The sequence below is a fragment of the Ctenopharyngodon idella genome, chromosome 15 (genome assembly GCF_019924925.1).
Source record: "Ctenopharyngodon idella isolate HZGC_01 chromosome 15, HZGC01, whole genome shotgun sequence".
NCBI classification, from domain to species: Eukaryota; Metazoa; Chordata; class Actinopteri; order Cypriniformes; family Xenocyprididae; genus Ctenopharyngodon; species Ctenopharyngodon idella.
Genome location: NC_067234.1, coordinates 23284084 through 23304389, shown reverse-complemented (window position 1 = coordinate 23304389; position 20306 = coordinate 23284084). Strand labels below are relative to the sequence as shown.

Here is a 20306-nt window from a genome sequence, read left to right as displayed (position 1 = left end):
AAAATGCAGCGCTCAAGTTAAAAGAAGTACTAGAAATGTGTCTCTAGACCTTGCCCTGACGTGTATCTCACATTTTTAACAGCAAAAACGCATTCTGTGTAAACCGGCCCTTTCGCTGCACTGAAAAAAATTGAAGTAGAATTTACTTTGAAACAATTTTACTCAATATTAACTCCATGTTTATTGAAATGTTGATGAAATGATTGATTTGTCTACTTCCTATTCGTCCCGATCTGTAATCCTCACTCTTTATGTTTTCTCAGCCTTGAAGGACAGTCGGTTTCAGCTGGTTAACTTCTCAGACAACGAGCTGCTGGTGTCGTTGTCCAACGTGTCGCTGTCGGACGAGGGGCGGTACGTGTGCCAGCTCTACACGGATCCTCCTCAAGAAGCCTATGCAGACATCACAGTGCTGGGTATGACGTCTACCTTCAGAATGTTAAAATCCTGATTATCGATTTACCTCATTGATTCGTTCACTCAATTGAACTTTTCTAATTGAATCTCACCATGACACAATATCAACCAATTACTCTCATGCCATTTCCAATAACACAAACCAAACAAAAAAGGAACAGATGTTGCGCTATTGATATTGGTAGATCGCTTTTGGCAGGCGTATTGACTGAATTCCTCTTAGATGTTGAAAAGGCTACATCGAGCGATTCTGAAGTTAGCTTTGTGCCGCTCTTGCGTTGAATGACACTAACATTAGAGGTTTATTATGCTGCGTATTTGGACATCCTGGAGAGCTGAATGGAATTGAGTGCTCTCTAAAGTAGCATGAGTTTTATGAGGATATGCGTTCCGTCACAGCATGGACTCTTAACCACAGGACATGAAAGCATGAGGCAAGATATTAGAAAAAGAGCCCTCAAACGGCAGCTCTTGTAGTGACAGACGCTTTAGTGCCATCAGCAAAGCACCATATGAGCTAATGTGCTATGAAAAAGTGAAACATGAGTAAAACAGCTTGTCAATTGGTTGAGTGGGTCTGGCACTGTCCAAATACACAATGAGACCATCGAAATACAGAAATGCTTCTGTATGTAGCTCTGAATGTTTCAGAGATAGCTTAAACAATTTGAGTTGTTGCTAATCTATCCATGCTGTTCAGCTTAAATTAGCAACAACAACAAAAAACAAAGTACCCAAACAACCTCTTAAACCAGCCAACAGACCCACTTGACCATGCTGGGAGACCTCTTTTTTTCAGCAGGGATAGCTGAAAAAATCTAGTTTGTGGCTGTTTATGATCTTAAAGTCCCCCATTTGCTTCAAGCGAAATTAAAGAACGAACTGGTGTGATGTCATTTCAAATAAAATCTGACCAAAACTGAGTTTTTTTGGAGTTCGTTTCGGGAGTTTGAAACAGCTTGCCAAAGCGAATTTTCCCAAAATGTTCGCTCCAGCTGATAAACACCTTCGAACTATTGGTCCACGGCGATTACGCAAATTGTAGATGCGCTCGGGGGCTCCGCCCTCTTTGATGTGGAAATCTTCTCTTGTTCATTTCCTCTGTTGAGTCCGTCGAGGTCAGACATCCGCAAATGAAAACAAAAACACTAGAGAGCTGTTTTACAGTAGAAATTGAAGTGTAATTCTAATTGAAAGCAACACTGACACCATTTTTTTCATGTCTAATACTGTAAAGCTGTTTGGTTTAAAGCATTCTGTTGTATAAAGTGCTTTATAAATAAACGTGATTTGACTTTACTTGATTGGAGTGTCGAATTGCAGAGCATCGCTATTACCAGATGCTTTCTTAACTGCTGTCATTTTTGTTGTGTGTTCATTTTGTTTTTATTAACATATTAACATATTCATCTAAATGTCGCTCTCAGCAGTGTGATGTTCGCTAACTATATATCGCTGCAAAGCAATTTCGAACTTCTTTTTACCCCTAAACAAAGAACTACATATGTAATTATATATACCTAATCTTTATAAATTTGTGTACCACTTTTTACAACACATATTGTTCCAAAGAAGCTCTGCTAAGAATAGTGCCTCGCAAACCCCATTGAGGAAGCCACAGGCGACAGTGTCAACCCCCTAACATGGTTAGGTGGGATGAGGTAGAAACCTTGCGAGAAACCAAGGAAGTCTTGCTGGTAGAGCTTGTTAAAAAGCTTGGTGGGGACACCAGCACACCAGCCTTCCATGCTGGAGACCAGTATCCAAACTAAAACATAGACCATAGGGTGTTTTCAGATAGAGTGATTAGAAAAAAACAAGATTGGCTCAATAACAACACCTTTTCCATCACATTTGCACCGTGTGTGCTTTATTACTGATTTAAAGGGTTAGTTCACCCAAAAATGACAATTCTGTTATCATTTTCTCGCCCTCGTGTCGTTCCAAATCCGTAAGACTTTCGTTCATCTTTTCGGAACACAAATGAAAATTTTCTTGATGAAATCTGAGAGCTTTCTGTTCCTCCTGACAGCTATGCAACTACCGCTTTGATGCTTCGAAAAGTTCATAAAGAGATCGTAAAACTGATCCATATGAATTAAGTGCTTTAGTCCAAATTACATATAAACATTGATCAGCGAACATAAACAGAAGCTCAACCGAGCCTCTTGCGGAAGCTCAAACCTCATTGGTTCTCGCATACGTCAGGCAAACATGCTTGAGATTCTGTTTACCACAACTGATGTGTGCGTTGATGAATGTTTAAATGTGAATAAAAGCCTAATTTCAATCTGTTCATCATATAAAGTGATCGTGTCTCTTCAGAAAATTGGACTAAATCACTCAATTCGTATGGATTAGTTTTACAATCTCTTTATGAACTTTTTGAAGCGTCAAAGTGGTAGTCGCGTAGCTGTCAATGGAGGGACAGAAAGCTCTCAGATTTCATCAAAAAGATCTACATTTGTGTTCCAAAGAAGAACGATAGTCTTAAGGGATTGGAACGACATGAAGGTGAGTAATTAATGACAGAATTTTCATTTTTAGGTGAACTGTCCCTTTTAAGTTCTCGATATTCATCAGCAGATCTTAGTAAAATAAATGTCCTTTAGCGAGCACTCAGATAAAAAAACATTGATCCAATGCAGAAGAGCTGTCGTACTATCTCTAATCCTGATGTTGATCTTCTGCCAGTTCCACCAGGCAACCCAATCTTAGAGTCCCGCGAGGAAATCGTGAGTGAAGGGAATGAGACCGAGATAACCTGCACCGCCATGGGCAGCAAACCTGCTTCTACCATCAAATGGATGAAAGGAGACCAACCACTGCAAGGTCTGACTCAGATCCAAGGAAGATTGTGCAGATAAGTTTGCTGTGATTACTGATGTCTCTGATCTGCACACAACACACCATGGTTTAGGATTCTGACTTCATATTGACTTTCAATTAAGCCTTCAGAAGGTGTATCCAGTGAATTGACAAGAAGAGCTCAACACGTAGGACTCTAAAAGAGTTTTTTTTGGTGCTTTTCAGTCAAGCTTAAATAAGTAGCTTTGAATGAACTCCAACTGTTTACCTCCCACTCAGCAAATGCTGCCCACATATTAGTTCTCACTGGTTAAGGCAGTGCGGGCTGGCATAAAAGAGTGAATGTGCAGGCTGGTTAATGTGCTTATAAACAGCTTTTCTCCATTAGACAGCAGGGTGGGACTGTTGAATAACATTCAGATAGACTACCTGGGGAAACAGAGGCAAATATGGCAGATGATATGGCGCATTTAAGCAGAATCTAAGTTTAATGTGTCAACTGTTTATGGATTACAAACATCACAGCTTCATTAACTGCAGTGAAACGAGTCAGACAGTGGCCTAAGGCAAGAGATTTCATGTGCTAAATAAATCAAATAATAGCTAGTACGCAGTAAGGATCACAGAAAACACACATTAAGGTAATAATGACTGGTTTCTAATTAAAAAGTGTTAATCTGAACCACACAAACTCTGCTGTCATTACATATTGCTTGAAACATCATCGATTGTAACGCTTTGGAGGATATTAATATTAGGTATAGAGCAGAATTTTGACACATCTTAGATTTTATTTACCAATTATAATATTGTTTGTGAATGTTTTCCCATAAATGTTATATTTAATATTCAAATAACAGCTTGATGTTACACCCACTCTGGTATACTAATTTAAATCATATCTTGTTTCTAAAAAATATTTTTATGTAGTTGCAGCAATAGGAGCCAGTGTTATTTTATTATTATTTATATACCATCATAGTGTTAATTAATATTTTAATTGAGTATTTTTATATATATATTTTCAGCTTTCATTTTAATTTTAGTTTGTTTTAATAATATTTTTATGTGCTTTTGTTATTTGTATTAGTTTATGATTATTATTTAGTTTTTTTTTTTAACTTAAACATTTATTTTACTTAGTTGCCAAGGGAACATTTCTAATTTTAGTTTATGTTTTTCATGTAATATTTACCTTTTATTTAATTTCAGCTATATTTCAATTACCAAAAACGTTTTGAAAGGGATAGTTCACGCAAAAATGAAAATTCTGTCATTATTTACTCACCCTCAAGTTGTTCCAAGCCTGTATGAATTTCTTTCTTCTGCTGTACACAAAAGAAGATATTTTCATTTTTGGGTGAACTGTCCCTTTAATATTTTTAGATTTAGTTAACAATAAAAAATATTAATACAAACAATATAATGATGATAATCCTAATTAATAATTAAATTAAATAATAAATAAAATAGCTAAAATAGTATTAATAAATCATTGATTGGTCCATTGATTAGTCTAAGTGAACATTCAGAGATCATATATAGCTTCCACAATTTCAGTGCTGAATTTACCATGGTAACCACAGTAAATGCAGTACAGTACAATCAAACTGCAACAGGGAACATTGTCCCAAGCTCTGCCATGAGGGGAACATCATTTCCTATTATGGGGAAATTATGGTTATTATGAAAAAAAACATCTTTAATAAATTACAAAAGTAGTATGATCCTCGATGGAGAGTCTTTGTGAACTCATTGACTGAAAGAAACTTATCATCATAGGCCTTAAAATGTCTTTGGCATACAGTAACTCATGTATTTTTTGTAACAGTGTCTTAGTATGCGCTGACAGCAGAGAAGAGAGATGAGCTATAGGTCAGTGCCAAGCTGTAATTATTTCCCACTTCATTAGGTCCAAGTAAACCGTCATACTCTGTGCTGCAATTAGCTCAATGCCCTTGAGTTTAGAAATTGTCTTAGGATGAGGGCTAACATGATGGGCAGTAACCCCGCAGACAGCTACTGACCTCTGGGCTGCTTCATATGAATTCATCATGGTCACATGTCCTGATCATCCTTCGTAATTATGTGCTTTTGCCATTGTTATAATTAATTTTTATTTCAGTAATTTTAGTACTTAAACTTATTTCAGTTTTTCATTTAACATTAATATTTTATTTCAGTTTTGTTTCAAATACTGAAAATGAGCAGCAGTGTTGGGCTCTACAAATAGCTAAGCAATTAGTTTAACTACATTTCTCAGTAGCAAGGTGGTATCATCACCCCTTATCAGTATCAACACTATATTTTTAAGTTGCAATGTAGTGCAGTTACATTTTCCCTATCAATATTTGAATAATCAAGTCATGTTTCAGACAGTTCACTCACACACTGAATCGTTTGAAGCAGTTTCTCATTTATTAAAACAGTAAAAGGGATTTTTTTTAAAAACACAGAGAACAAAAAGAGTGCTGGATGAAGCAGAATATTTACTTACAATCATTTTAAGCCAAACCTGCAAATGCATCCTATCGTTTGCCAGCGATGAACAAGCTCTTTATTAAGTTCAACACCTGCATGTGGAGCTTGGAAATGACTCAGTACTGCAGATAAAGACATTTAAGCAACAAAAGAGTACTGAAACAGGTGCACAAAAACACCAGCAGTATCAAAAGTTACCTTGACATTTTTTAAAAGAATATTTTGAGAATTTAAATTAGCACTGTGTCATGTAAATAAGACAGACTCGACTGGAAATAACTCTTTCTGTCTTTTTTTTTTCTTCTACTAAACATATCAGATTACCCATTATGGTTACACTTTATTTTGATGGTCCACTTTAGACATTCTACTAACTACAAGTAACTTTGCAACTAGAGTATTAGAGTATTAGTAGACCGTGGACTATTAGGTTAGGTGTTGGGGTTCAGGTAAGTAGAATAAGTTGACATAGTCGCAAAATTACTTATAGTCAGTAGAATGTCTGTTGGGGGAACTATTAAAATAAAGTGTTATCAGATATTAGGCAGACAGTCTACTAATACTCTGGTTGCACTTTATTTTACAGTACATGTACTTACAGTGTACTTCCTAAAAAATACTGGATAATATAAGGTAACTACAGGGGTTAAGGTTAGGTTTAGGTGTAGGTTCAGGGTTAGGGTTAGTACCTAGTTACTACCCAGTTATTACTGTAATAAGTACATAGAATGTACATTGGGAACAGGACTGTAAAATAAAGTGTTACCAATACTCTAATGAGAGTTAGTTGACTTGTAGTTGCAAAGTTATTTATAGTTAATAGAATGTCTGAAGTGAACATTGAAATAGTGTTACCCAGATTGAATATTATTCATAAATATGAAGTAAAAAAAAAATGTAGGAAGCTCCTATGCCATGTTGCTTGAAGCATAAAGGTGCGGTCACATTAGCAAAATTTTGTGGCGATGTATGAAGCAAAGCTCACACAGAAGTCACTTTCAAACCAAGCAGTTTCTGTTGATCAGTTCTGGGAATCCGCATGACAAGCTTGAAACAGTTGCACAATTTGCGCTGGGAAATATTTCGCCCTTACGCAAAATTCCCAATCAAATGTATTCCTATTGAAATAACTATTTTGCCCATAATAATTTCACCAAACAGCGGTAAATGTGACCTCACCCAAACCGATCTTGAGAAAATGTAACTATTTTATGAGGTTATGAATTTATTCAATAGGAATCATATGAAAATTTTACATTTTTAGAAAAAAAGTTAGTATGGAGGTCCACCCTTAACGTACAAAAATTTATAAAATGAGAATTTATGCAAATTGAGAATTTACACCAATTCGCCAAAATGTAAAATAGTTGTAAATTGCCATGAGATTATGTTAGACCGCACCTTAACTGTTTCTAAACTATTGTTTTTGGCACAACTTAGCAGTTAGCACATGTGCAGATAGTGTGGATGACATGGATTCAAACCCCTTTAGGAAAAAAAAACATCTTAAACTAACCTAAGCTGATTATCTTACTTGGTCTCCCAGCCTTGTCAGGCTGGTGTATTGGTTGGTTTAGGGCACTTTTTAGCTGGTAAGGCTAAGAGACCAGCTTGACGGCAAGCTAAACCTGTTAACACCAGTTTGGAGACCAGTGTACACCTGCAGAATCTGATTTCACAAAGTGCAACATGTTCCTGGATCAGCATCTTTGTTGATCCTGGAACAACATTCCAATCAACCAATCAGATTTGAGGGGCAAGTTTACAGTTTATGTCAAGTTTAGGCTTACAACCAAGGTTAGGTCCTTCTACATCAGTGTTATTCACCTATCATTCCCCTCTGAGTTATGGGTAGGGTTAGTTTTAGGGGTAGGGATATGGTTAGGACTAAATTTTCAGACATGAATGTTGTTCCAGGATTAGCAAAATATGTTGACCCAGGAACACGTATTACTCTGCAAAATCAGGACGTGCTAAACCACCTATGGCCAGCAGTGCTAACAGTGGTCTAGCTCGTGTCATCAATAAATCAAAGAGGCAAACCCAAAATAAAATGCATTTAATTTTTAACAGCGTAGACCAATGAACAATGTAGACCGTAGATTTTCACATGGTGAATGAAAGCTGTCATGCAACCCTGTGTTTTATGTCCTGTTATGATGTTTGGACGTCACGCACGTGGCTCAGAATGTGCCCTACGCACGCTGTATTAAACATGACTGCTCAGTGTGCACTCATAAGACCTGCATCTCACAATAAATGAATGTGAAATTTGTCTGGAGGTGACGGTATCGTTCCTCATGACCCTCCTCCCTCTCACAGTGACACTGTGTTATTATGAGAAGGCCGGGATGGAGGGAGCTCGCTTGTTATGGCTGACATGTCACTCTTGCGGCCGTTCCCAGGTGAGGCGACTGTCGAGGAGTTATACGACAGGATGTTCACTGTCACCAGCCGGCTCAGGCTCACCGTCTCTAAGGAGGACGATGGAGTGGCCGTCATCTGCATCATTGACCACCCAGCCGTGAAGGACTTCCAGGCCCAGAAATACCTGGAAGTGCAGTGTGAGTCATCTCAAGATAGGAAGAAAACTTTCAGCTGTAAAATAGCCTCGGTTTAATCTTCCCACCTGCATGTGACGGTCAATTTGACTGACTTTGTTAATGAACTAAAGACCTTTTGTTACACAATTAGACGGTAGTTCACTCAAAACTGAAAATTATTCACCATTTCATCATGTCATATTTGGAATTAGTTTTTTGACTGACATTGTAATGACTGAAAGAACCCTTTGTTACACAATTAGACCATTTATAAGGAAATTAACATGAGTGAAGCCTAGACATTTGTTTTACAGGAATAGTTCACTCAAAAAAAATTTTCCCACCATCATGTCATTGTTTGTTTCTGTTTGTGAAACAAAAAAGAATTCATTTTTTAAAGTCTTCAAGCAGCTCTTTTCCATAAATTCCACAATTTGTGCCCTCACATCTGTTAAGCTCCAAAAAATTATGATCAACACCAGAAAACACCATTAAAGTAGTCTATATAACTCATACACTATATTTTGAGTCATATGATAGCTTTATGCTGAAGAACACACTGAAATTTGTTATTATTCACTGGCAATCCTCATTTCTAGTAAGCTATAACCTGATCTCTGAGTTCAGATCAGTAACGAATCATTTTTTTCAGTGAGCCGATTCTTTTCATTGAACCTTTTCTTTCAAACTGAACAATGTGTTCATGAATCAGAGTTCAACTCAGTGACTCAGTGATCCGGTCAGTGTTTACAGCTCACTGGAGGGGAAGATTATGTGAATAATAGGTTAAATGTCTCCTAAAGATATTATGTGAATTCATTAGAAGTGGAATATAGTGCATGAATCATATGGATTATTCAAATGGTGCTTTTTTAATTTTTATGTGTTGGTTTTAGCTGTGGTCACTATGAATTGTATGGAAAATATGTTCCACAGAAGAAATGAAGTAACATGGGTTTGGTACGAAAGAAATCAAGTGAGTAAATAAAAACGGAAAATTACTTTTGGGGTGAACTGTGCCTTTTAACCCAGGCGAGGTCAAGGCATTTGCTTTAATTAAAACAGACCTTGTGTTGTTATGCGTAAGCATGAAATTCTGTCCGCCAAATAATGCATTGATTAAGAGGGTTTGCTGCACGCTTTTTTTGTGGCACGGGAAGTCCTGGAAAGGTTAACCTACCCTTTTGTAATCTTGGCAGAATATTAATTTATTCAGATAGCTGACTGCTCAGGGTGACCTTTGAGAAGAAAAGGCAGGAGGGATCAGCTCAACTGTAACAGCTTGACATTTTGACTAACATAGATAAAAGAGAAAAAGAAAAAACATTTTACAGTACTGTTAAATTGACTGTTTAAATTCATAGGAGTGTCATCCTTCCTCGCACGTATTACGCAGGCTATAAAAATCTCGTACTGTCATGTTCGCACTCTTTTAGGCTCACTGGGTTGACTTAATATAGTGTATTGTGAACAGTGAAGCCCAGAAGAGCAGCTAAGATCTGCTGCCTTCATTATTCAGGTCTTTGTATTAAGCATGAATACATAATACACATGAATGTATAAATGTGAGTGCAAAAATGATGTCCAAACCTGCCGGGGATGTTTTCTAATCAGACTGAGAGGCAGGTATGTGGCTTTAGAATGATAATTAGATAGATACAATAGGTTCAAGGGTACCAAGCTGAATCAATGTACTGCGATGCAACTGGAAATGAGTGTGTTTGTGTCTTTGTGTTCATTGCACAGATAAACCAGAAGTGAAGATTGTAGTGGAATTCCCAGAGGGTTTGACCAGAGAAGGAGAAAATCTTGAGCTGACATGCAAAGCTAAAGGAAAACCGCAGTGAGTCCAACACAGGGCCCTCAGGCCACTTTACTCATTTCATATGAATTTGTTTGGTTGCTTTATCATGCAAATAATAATAGATGATAAAAAGAATAACTTGGATATATAGACAGGTATGCAAATAGGTATGTGGTTTGGTAGTGATATTTTGTATTTATAAAATCTCCTGTTTCAGATAGATAGATAGATAGACAGACAGACAGACAGACGGATGGATGGATGGATGGATGAACAGATGAACAGATGGATGGATGGATGAACAGATGGATGGATGGATGGATGAACACAGATGGATGATGGATGGATGAACACAGATGGATGGATGGATGGATGAACAGATGAACAGATGGATGGATGGATGGATGGATGAACACAGATGGATGAATGGATGGACAGATGGATGGATGGATGGACTGACGGACAGGTGGATGGATGGATGGATGGACAGATGAACAGATGGATGGACACATGGATGGACAGATGAACAGATGGATGGGTGGATGGATGGATGGATGGATGATGGATAGACAGATGAACAGATGGATGGATGGATGAACACAGATGGATAGACGGATGTATGAACAGATGGATGGATGAACAGATGGATGGATGGATGAACACAGATGTATGGATGGATGGATTGACGGATGGATGGATGGACAGATGGATTGACGGACGGATGGATGGACAGATGAACAGATGGATGGATGGACAGGTGAACAGATGGATGGATGGATGGATAGATGAACGGATGGATGAATGGATGGACAGATGGATGAACGGATGGATGGATGGATGGATGGATGGACAGATGAACAGATGGATGGATGGACAGATGAACAGATGGATGGATGGATGAACAGATGGATGGATAGATGGATGGATGAACGGATGGATGGATGGATGGATGGATGGACAGATGAACAGATGGATGGATAGATGGATGGATGAACGGATGGATCGACGGATGGATGAACAGATGGATGGATGGACGGATGGATGGAGAGATGAACAGATGGATGGACACAGATGGATGGACGGATGGATGGACAGATGAACAGATGGATGGATGGATGTTCTAACATCTATCAACATGTTTCTGGATCAACATCGTTGTTGATCCTGGAACAACATTATAATCAACCAATCAGATTTTGAGGTGCCCGGAGAGCGATTGGGGTTAGGTGCCTTGCTCAAGGGCACCTCAGTCATTTCCTGCCTGTATTGAGACTCGAACGTGCAACCTTCGGGTTACCGGTTGACTCTCTAACCATTAGGCCATGACTGCCCTTTTCTGTCTAACTCAACAAAATCAGGACGTGCAACAGATACAGTAGATAGACAAAGTGACAGACAGACAGACAGATAGGCAGACAGATAGATAGATAGATAGATAGATAGATAGACAGTTTCTAAAATCTATCGTTTCTTAAAGATAGATAGCTTTGATAGCATCATGTGCGTTTGTTTGCACAGGTGGCGATTTTACAGCAGTGCTAAAGTTGTCCTGAATAAAGCGCATTATCCTCTCTGCCTCTGTCTGAGCATTTTCACACTGAGCACTAAATGATTACTCTGATGTTTTACAGGCCTCATCAAATTAACTGGCTCAAAGTGGATGATGATTTCCCCTCCCACGCCGTGATTACTGGCTCTGATCTCTTCATCGAAAACCTTAACAAGTCCTACAACGGAACATACCGCTGTGTGGCATCTAACTTAGTGGGAGAAGCCTATGATGATTACATCCTTTATGTATATGGTATGTACTTGAACCTAATCTGCGTCTGTAAACAACAATCCATAAGAGCAGAGTTTCCCAGACAGTTCACTTTATAGTCTTAGACAAAATGACGCAGTTAATGGTTACATTTTAATATCAGTCTAGGTCTTGGCTTAATCTGTGTCTGGATAAGAAGCCCTTGATGTCTGCACGTAATGTTGTGTTGTATCTTAAGTGTTTCAAGTTAAGTTCCACATATATTTCCTGGTTCAAAGCAACAGCTCTGTATTTAACTCAGTTGTTTGATGTTTTGCGTAAGACAGAACCGTTTAACCCTTTATTGCACAATGTTGTCTCTGGGTTTTCTTCACTTGATGCCAATAAAATAGATCATAATGAATGGATTATTTAGGATAAACCAGTTAAAATTTTTTTTTGTTTGTTTTTTTTTGGTCACACACACCATATTTTTCTGGCATAATGCACCCATGTAGAGGACATACATTTTTGCTCTAGAATACTGCCTTCATTAAAGCATTTTTATTGATTTTTTTTTTTTTTTTTTTTTTTATCCATTAAAAATATGATTCATATTTCTAAGTGAGTAGGCTTTATTTTAAAACATTTAGAGCTAGATAAATTATTTGTATGTTTTGAGGAATTGCTTGAATATGTTTGTTGCCCTGAAGCAACACTGTGCGACAGTGGAATGCATATGAATGTAGTGAATATGGATCCACTATATTGCAGTTATTATTTTAGGGTGTTTTTGTTTTATGGACGTTTCAACCTTTTTAGCATTTAAATAAAATAAAAAATTAATAAAATGATTTAATAGTTTTGTTCTTCACAGTTTTTAACATTTTTTGGACTGCAACATCAGTAAAAAAAATTAAATGTCGCTCAGGAATATTCAAAAATATTTAAATGAGTCTTTGAATAATTTCTTTTAAAGTGTTGCAAAGCACACCTAAAAAGAAGCTGTCCCATCCCAAATTGTTTTTCAAAATTTGTTTGATTTTACTAATTAGGTCCATTTTAAGGAAGACAAGTGAATCAAACATGTCTTTTTCAACATTGTTTTCATAATACATGCAATAGAGGGTTAATACGCTTTGAGTTTTTCATAGTACTAGTCTTATTAACACAGGAAGTGCATTGTGTTTAGCACATGTTTAATCCTTAACAAGGGCTGACAGCTGGATTTTTCAAAGCCAGGCAATAATTGCTATGACAGTGGCACTTGAAGCCTGGGATTTAACAAAGCTTTGCTTTGCTATAGAAGAATTGAAGTGTTGTTATTGTTTAAAGCAGGTTGTGTTCGGGACCGCTAACGGTCCGCCAGCTGCAGCTATTACAGGCTGTCTTGTTGAGCTAAAGACATTAGCCTGAAGAGATGGAAGAGGGTGGCTCGTCATTGAGGTGTTTGTTGCCGCAGTTATTGGCCTCTGATATTGCTGATATCAGAGGCAGGTGTTTGGGAATGATGTCATCAGCGTCCCATCTGCAGATGGGAGAGTTTGCGTGCATCTCATGCCTGGAAGCGGTTCCACTTCCAGCTCAGCTCGATGTCTGTCACCTGTACCTGAGCGAGCACCACCTGCTGATTACACTACTTCCTCTCTTTTCACAGGCTTGAGGAGTTTGCGTCGCGTAGGCGTCTCAGAAAAGAGGAGATTTATTGCTGTCTGGCTTCATATAAGTGGCAGTTTTTAGTTATAATCTCCCCAGTATTGTGTAATATGTGAGTAAGGAGTTTGCAAATTATGTTCAGCCATAAAAAACCTTATTATAATGGAAATTATATGCATTTGTAGCATTACCCTGAGAGTTGCTTTTTCTCTTTAGTACGGCCCAAATCGCTTACGCTTTGCAGTAAATAAAATCATTGTCTTGTGGTGCATTTCTAAATCAATTTATGCTGCAATTGTTGAGCATGCCCTGCCTCAGAGGACTTCAACAAGTGGAAAGACCTCTCGTAGCTTGATAATCCTGGGCACACTATACTTCTACATCCTGTCAGAGTTACTTTTAATGCTTCTCCTGGGGGGATGGCAGCTTTGCTTTTGCTACAGAGCATTTCCTTTTACTGCCACAGTAAAGCAGTGATTTGTGTTGAGCAAATGCTTCCGGCTCCTTTCGCTTCATTTTGTTGTTCGCTTGTTTTGAACAGGTTGTAGCATATGCTCATTTCCTAAAATCACAGATAGTATGTTGTGTAATACTAGAGAAACACTAGGCATGCCAGAACAATGGCAGCAGTGTAAGGTTTTCTCCATTTACACCATTACTGCATTCATGGCCTTTACCAAAGGGACGTTTTTGATGTAGGATCAAATGTTTTTGAAGACTAATGTGAATTAGCAAAGGGACCGATACATGTCACAACCTGATAAGCCTGTAGCATAGATGCTGAGAGTGAAAACCCATCCCGTGTTACCGAAGCCTCTGGCACGTATATTAATTTGCTAGAAAAAAGACATTCACTTTATTTGTTCTCAAACTTGGAATTGGAATTCGATGGAAACAACAGAAGTCATACTAATAATTATATAGAAAAAATAGGCATGGTGTTATTTCTGTCTGATAAGAAATGAAATATATTTTATGGATTTACTGAATGTTTTAGAAAACCCTTTCTCAAATGCAAACTCAAAACACCAATTTAAAATGTTAGACCATTTCATTAAAATAAATATCTAAATGCATATACAGCAAATATATAATAAGTAAGCAATAAGGTACGAGAGGCTGTGCTGTATCGTGAATAAGTCACGGCTGAAGGACGTTGTTATTCACGATACAGCACTAGCCTCGCGTACCTTATTGCTTTTATAAAATGGTTACCACACAATACAAATATTAAAGCCAAAAATATGTATCAATGCAACTTTCATGAAGTAAACTTTCACTAAAGCCTTCCTTCCGCCGGAATAAAGTAGTCCCTGACCGTGAACAGCAACAGAAGTTACATTATTATGCCATTAGATGGCGGCAAAGACTGTCTTTATGAGTGAGTCAGTCAGTAGCGAAGACTTTTACATTGAATAGACTGAATTGTTTTGAACACGGAACAAGACGCAACTGACAAATGCTTTGACTAGCGCTGTCAGTCACGGGAAAACCCCTTAACTGTTAAAAGGACAAGATAATACATCGGACATCTTAGGTAATAATATCAATTGAGAACATACAGTTTACCTTGTTAAGGTGTGGTTGCTAAAGGTGTTGTGTAGTGATACACAGAACCGTTGGGTGAAGCGGTCATAGCCGTGTTTTATTGTGAATAAAACATAGCTATTGACCAATCAGAATCAAGGACAGGAACTAACCATTTTATAATATACTATAATATAAATGCACAAACGTTCTAAAAGATGTTTAATGGTTTTTGAAAAAAGTCTTTTTCTCACCAAGGCTGCATTTATTTAATCAAAAATATAGTAAAGTATAGTAAAACAGTTAAATTATGAAATATTGTTACAGTTTAAAATAACTGGTTTCTATTTGAATATATTTTAAAATGTAATTAATTCCTGTGATGCAAAATTTTCAGCAGCCATTACTCGAGTCTTCAGTGTCACATGATCCTTCAGAAGTCAGTCTAATATGCTAATTTGCTGCTCAAGTAAAATTTCTTAATATTATCAATGTTGAAAACAGTTGTGCTGCTTAATATTTGTGTAGAAAACTTTATTTCTACCTGATCTGACCTTTTAAAAAGGAGTTTCATTGGTGTAACCAGGTTGATTCATGAAAAATTTAATAGTATTTTTGACACGATTAAAACCAGTTAAGTTAGATGTTAGCATTTTTTAGGTTACCTGATAAAATCTAATATTACAGTCAGTGCACAGTATAGGCTTTGTTTGATTTGTAACAATATTATCTTTAAACATTAGAATACCGCACCTTATCACATTATCACATTTTTCTATTTTCTGCTACTCCACTTTATATCCCTTTGTTCCTGTTTCTAGTCCAAATTCAGACAAAGGGAAATCATATTGGGCTGCAAATCTAGTTTTAAAGCTTTTTGATATACAGCTAAAGTCAACTCCAGTTCAAAAAAAGATGGAAGCAATATCTTCTCTTTGGTAAATGTGATGTAACTGCACCGCTCCAGGGGATGTCTATGCCATGACTTTATAAGTATTTTTCGGGGTGAAGAGCTACAGGGTTAAAATCCAACTTGATCCCGGTTCTAGTGGTGGTGGGTGGCACAGTCTGGAAACTTCTGCACTGTGAATTGGAAGACCAAGGCTTAAGTCTTTCCAGAACCGTTTTTATTAGCTATTGTGCCCTTGAGCAAGACACTTAACCTCCTTTCACTACACGTTCACCCTTTGGCTGCCCAGGATCTATGTTTGTGATATGAGAGTACAGATATACAGTAAAAAGAAGTGTGCATCTTAGGTAAACAAGAAGAAAGTTGAAAAAAATTAAAAGCAATGTTCCCTGCACATTCCAAACTAAATGGACCTTTAAGCTTTTATGAACATTGCCGAATATTCCTCTACGGAGACCTAGCAGTACCTTCTGCCAGTACTAAAACACTATAGATCAATTGTCCCAGTTCTTTAAACTAGGTCACTTTTACTTGGAAGAGGACATAGTGTAGTCTTATTCTATAGCAAGTACTTTCTCCAGTAAATTTTCAGTTCACTTCCTGGTCTTTTTCCTTCAGACTAGTTGTAATGATTTTCCAGATAGGTGATTTTGCCCGCAGGATTGGTCCACTGACAGCAAAACCTGCTGATCAGGTACTTCTTTAATGCAATTCATGTACGTTTATCAGCATTTATCATTTATCATTATAATGAAGTTGTTTAAATTATCTGGAGATTTGGACGTTGGGAATATGCGACACTGAAGGAATCGGCACGTCATATTGGATGCTCAAGGTCTGCAGCCTTGACATTGAATTCATGCGCCATCCTTTTGTATCATTCTGTATTCGTTTGGCTTTATTATCCATATGTCCCCTGAGCTACATTTCGTCTTTGATGTAAATGTAGTTTGTATCTTGCAAATCCATCAGTGACTCATTACTCTTCATTAAAAGAAAACAATATGCAAAGTGAAAGTATTTATAAAGCTGTAGAGGTTTGAATGTGTTAATAAGAGCTTTTAATTACATCTGAGGCTTCTTATGTTGACCTAAAGCATGCTAAAATACAACGAAAATAGCTAAATACATGTTGGTGCTCACAGGAGAATTGATTTCCCCCACTAATCATGGAATCCTGCTTAATTAGAGTGTATCTGTTAACACCCATGTCTGCATTTTTTAAGTATAGCATTCACAGTGGAATATTGCTTGCAGGTGTAGTTCAGGCAGTGCATTTAATTTGTTGCTGGAGCTAATCAATCTAGTCCAGCTAATTGCATGTTTGCTTTTTAGTCTGTCTCTAGTTTTAAATGGTGTTGTTCAATTGTTTTGAATTGCCAGTCAGTGGATTATGATAAGTAATGCTTTATATGATTCAAACAAGAAGGGTATGTTCCTGGATCAGTGTCTTTATCCATATCAACTAATCGTTGCCCTTATTATTTATGACGTGGGGCTGTGATTAATTGATTAATAGGAATTATTATTATATATTATATTATATTATATTATTATATCCAACTAAACCAATTTACTTTTGCATCTCTGGGCAACACACGGTAGTGGAGTTCCTAAATGAATCAAAATTTTGAACAAATAATTTGAGTAAATAATTTAACTTGCTTATGAAAACAGCCATTTGGTTCATTCCTGAATGAATCAGTTTTCTTGAACAAATCGGTTGAGTGAATGATTCAATGACTCACTCATTAAGTCATTTATTTGGCATCCCTAGTGCCAATCTGTTTGAACGAATTAGTTGAATGAATGATTCAATGACTAAAATAATAAAATAAAGTCACTTGTCGCCACCTACTGGCATATGAATGGAGCTTACAGAAAGAGTTGTTATTATTATTATAGACGTCCTTAGAGTAAATCACATTGCGATATTGAAAATGTTTATTATATCATTAATATTAGTATATTATAATAATATAAATCTAATATAGTATCATATGCGTTTAGTAATAATTTATTATTATTAAATTTTAGTATAATATAGTATAATATATAATATATTTGCTCAATATTAGTATAATATAATAATATTAATGTAATAATATAAATTTTATTCATTGTTTATTGATTGCATTAATTTAATCTCATTTATGACCATATATCGTTTACATTACAGCTATATTCATGTTCATAACAACATGAAATTCAGGCGATTGTATGGTATTTTTATTTTTGAATTTGCCATAAACATCTGACAGACTCTAATGTGTCTGTTTAAACCTTTAAACCTGCACTCTATGTGTTTCCACCTACATCTAGGTTGGCAGTGCTGTTATTTACCACTCTTTTTAACCAACGTCTCTCCCAGTGGGAATTGTGTGTGTTTCAATTACAGTCACTTGATGTTCTGTGCGAAGGCCTGTTGGGAGAGAATAAGTATCGACACAGACCATGTCCAGCATTAACCTCCATATTCAGGCTCCTTTGGGAGATGTTCGCTCAGCCAAACCCATGTAACATCCCATCTTGTTAAAACACAAATGTAGACTCGGAGTCACGGCGTGCCACATACAATCTTATCTGTTTTTTCTTGACTGTCTCTCACTCTGAATGACTAGAGCTACTCTGTTATGTTTGATACGAAGCCAAAGTTTCTGTCAAGACTGCTAATACGCAGTATAAACGCTGTGTACTGTATATTTGACAATATTAGACAGCCTTTCATCCGCTTTAATTTCTGCAGTGACAGCATAATACATTTGACATTGAGAATAGCACTGATACACCACATAAATGGAGCCATTGTGTATGTTTAAAGCTTTTCATAAATTAGCATAGATAATTTATCATGCACTCCATTTTTCGTTTTCCTGGGTCAGGGACCACAAGGAGAATTGTTTAACGTTTCGTAAGTAATAGTAATAGTTGCTACGTCATGATTTTTACTGCTAAGCAGTGTATCTTTCTCTCTTTCTAAATTCTATCATCATTTACTCACTCTCATGTCATCCCAAACTTGACTTTTTCTTCTGTAGACCACAAAGAAGGTTGTTGTTGTTTTTTCCTCCATATAATGAAAGTCAGTGGAGTCCAGTGTTGTTGTTGAACAAAAACATTTTAAACAAATCTTATTTGTTTCATGCAGGTTTGAAGTGACAGAATTTACATTTTTTGGAAGAACTGTCCCTTTTATGAATTTGTACTGATTTTTTTCTTGTTATTATTCTTTTTTTCTGTTCTAAAATGTATTTGTGTAAGAAAAACATACTGGAAATAAAGACACCAAACTTATTAGGATGGTCTCAAACCTCAAAAAATATTACATTAAACAAATATTTAAAATATCAAACATTTAAAATAAGTTTATCTGACGGCCTGGAGCTCACATTGTCTAAACAAATTTTCGAATAGGCTCTATGTTTATGTATAAATTGCATATTTGAGGTCTAAACAACTACATTCTCTTAAAAAAAAAAAAAAAAAAAAAAAAAAAAAACTCTTAAAACTACATTCCGTAACACAATAAGAGTAGTGTTTGTAAAATTATAGTGGGTTTGCTCCTCCGCCGTTGACGCTCGCTATGAGAAATTCTGCCAGAATAGATCTGGCAGAAATAAGCGGAGTGATACAAATTTCCATGTGATTTTAGTAGAATATTGCATGGCTTGAAAAGGCTCTCAGCCAATCAGATTCGAGATCCAGAACTAACTGTTGTATTTACACTGATCAGGCATAACATTATGACCACTGACAGGTGAAGTGAATAACGCTGATTATCTCTTCATCACGGCACCTGTTAGTGAGTGGATATATTAGGCAGCAAGTGAACATTTTGTCCTCAAATTTGATGTGTTAGAAGCAGGGAAAAATGGGCAAGCGTAAGGATTTGAGCGAGTTTGACAAGGGCTAAATTGTGATGGCTAGACGACTGGGTCAGAGCATCACTAAAACTGCAGCTCTTGTGGGGTGTTCCCGGTCTGCAGTGGTCAGTATCTATCAAAAGGGGTCCAAGGAAGGAACAGTGGTGAACCGGTGACAGGGTCATGGGCGGCCAAGGCTCATTGATGCACGTGGGGAGCGAAGGCTGGTCCGTGTGGTCCGATCCAACAGACGAGCTACTGTAGCTCAAATTGCTAATTAATGCTGTTGCTAATGCTAGTTAATGCTGGCTCTGATATAAATGTGTCAGAATACACAGTGCATTGCAGTTTGTTGCGTGTGGGGCGGCATAGCCGCAGACCAGTCAGGGTGCCCATGCTGACCCCTGTCCACTGCCGAAAGCTCCAACAGTGGGCACGTGAGCATCAGAACTGGACCACGGAGCAATGGAAGAAGGTGGCCTGGTCTGATGAAGCACATTTTCTTTTACATCACGTGGATGGCCAGGTGCACGTGCGTCGCTTAACTGGAGAATAC

General features: G+C 37.2%; 1 protein-coding gene across 4 annotated transcripts in view; it reads left to right on the top strand.

Moving 5' to 3' along the window:
• The window catches only part of cadm1b (cell adhesion molecule 1b), a 198643-nt gene that overhangs the window by 133587 nt on the left and 44750 nt on the right, over positions 1-20306 (top strand). For all 4 annotated transcript variants that reach the window (XM_051863540.1, XM_051863537.1, XM_051863538.1 and 1 more), the window contains 5 exons: positions 264-416; positions 3112-3249; positions 8112-8270; positions 9996-10092; positions 11685-11857. In XM_051863540.1, the coding sequence (XP_051719500.1) occupies positions 264-416; positions 3112-3249; positions 8112-8270; positions 9996-10092; positions 11685-11857 (720 nt within the window). The remainder of the gene's footprint in view (positions 1-263; positions 417-3111; positions 3250-8111; positions 8271-9995; positions 10093-11684; positions 11858-20306) is intronic.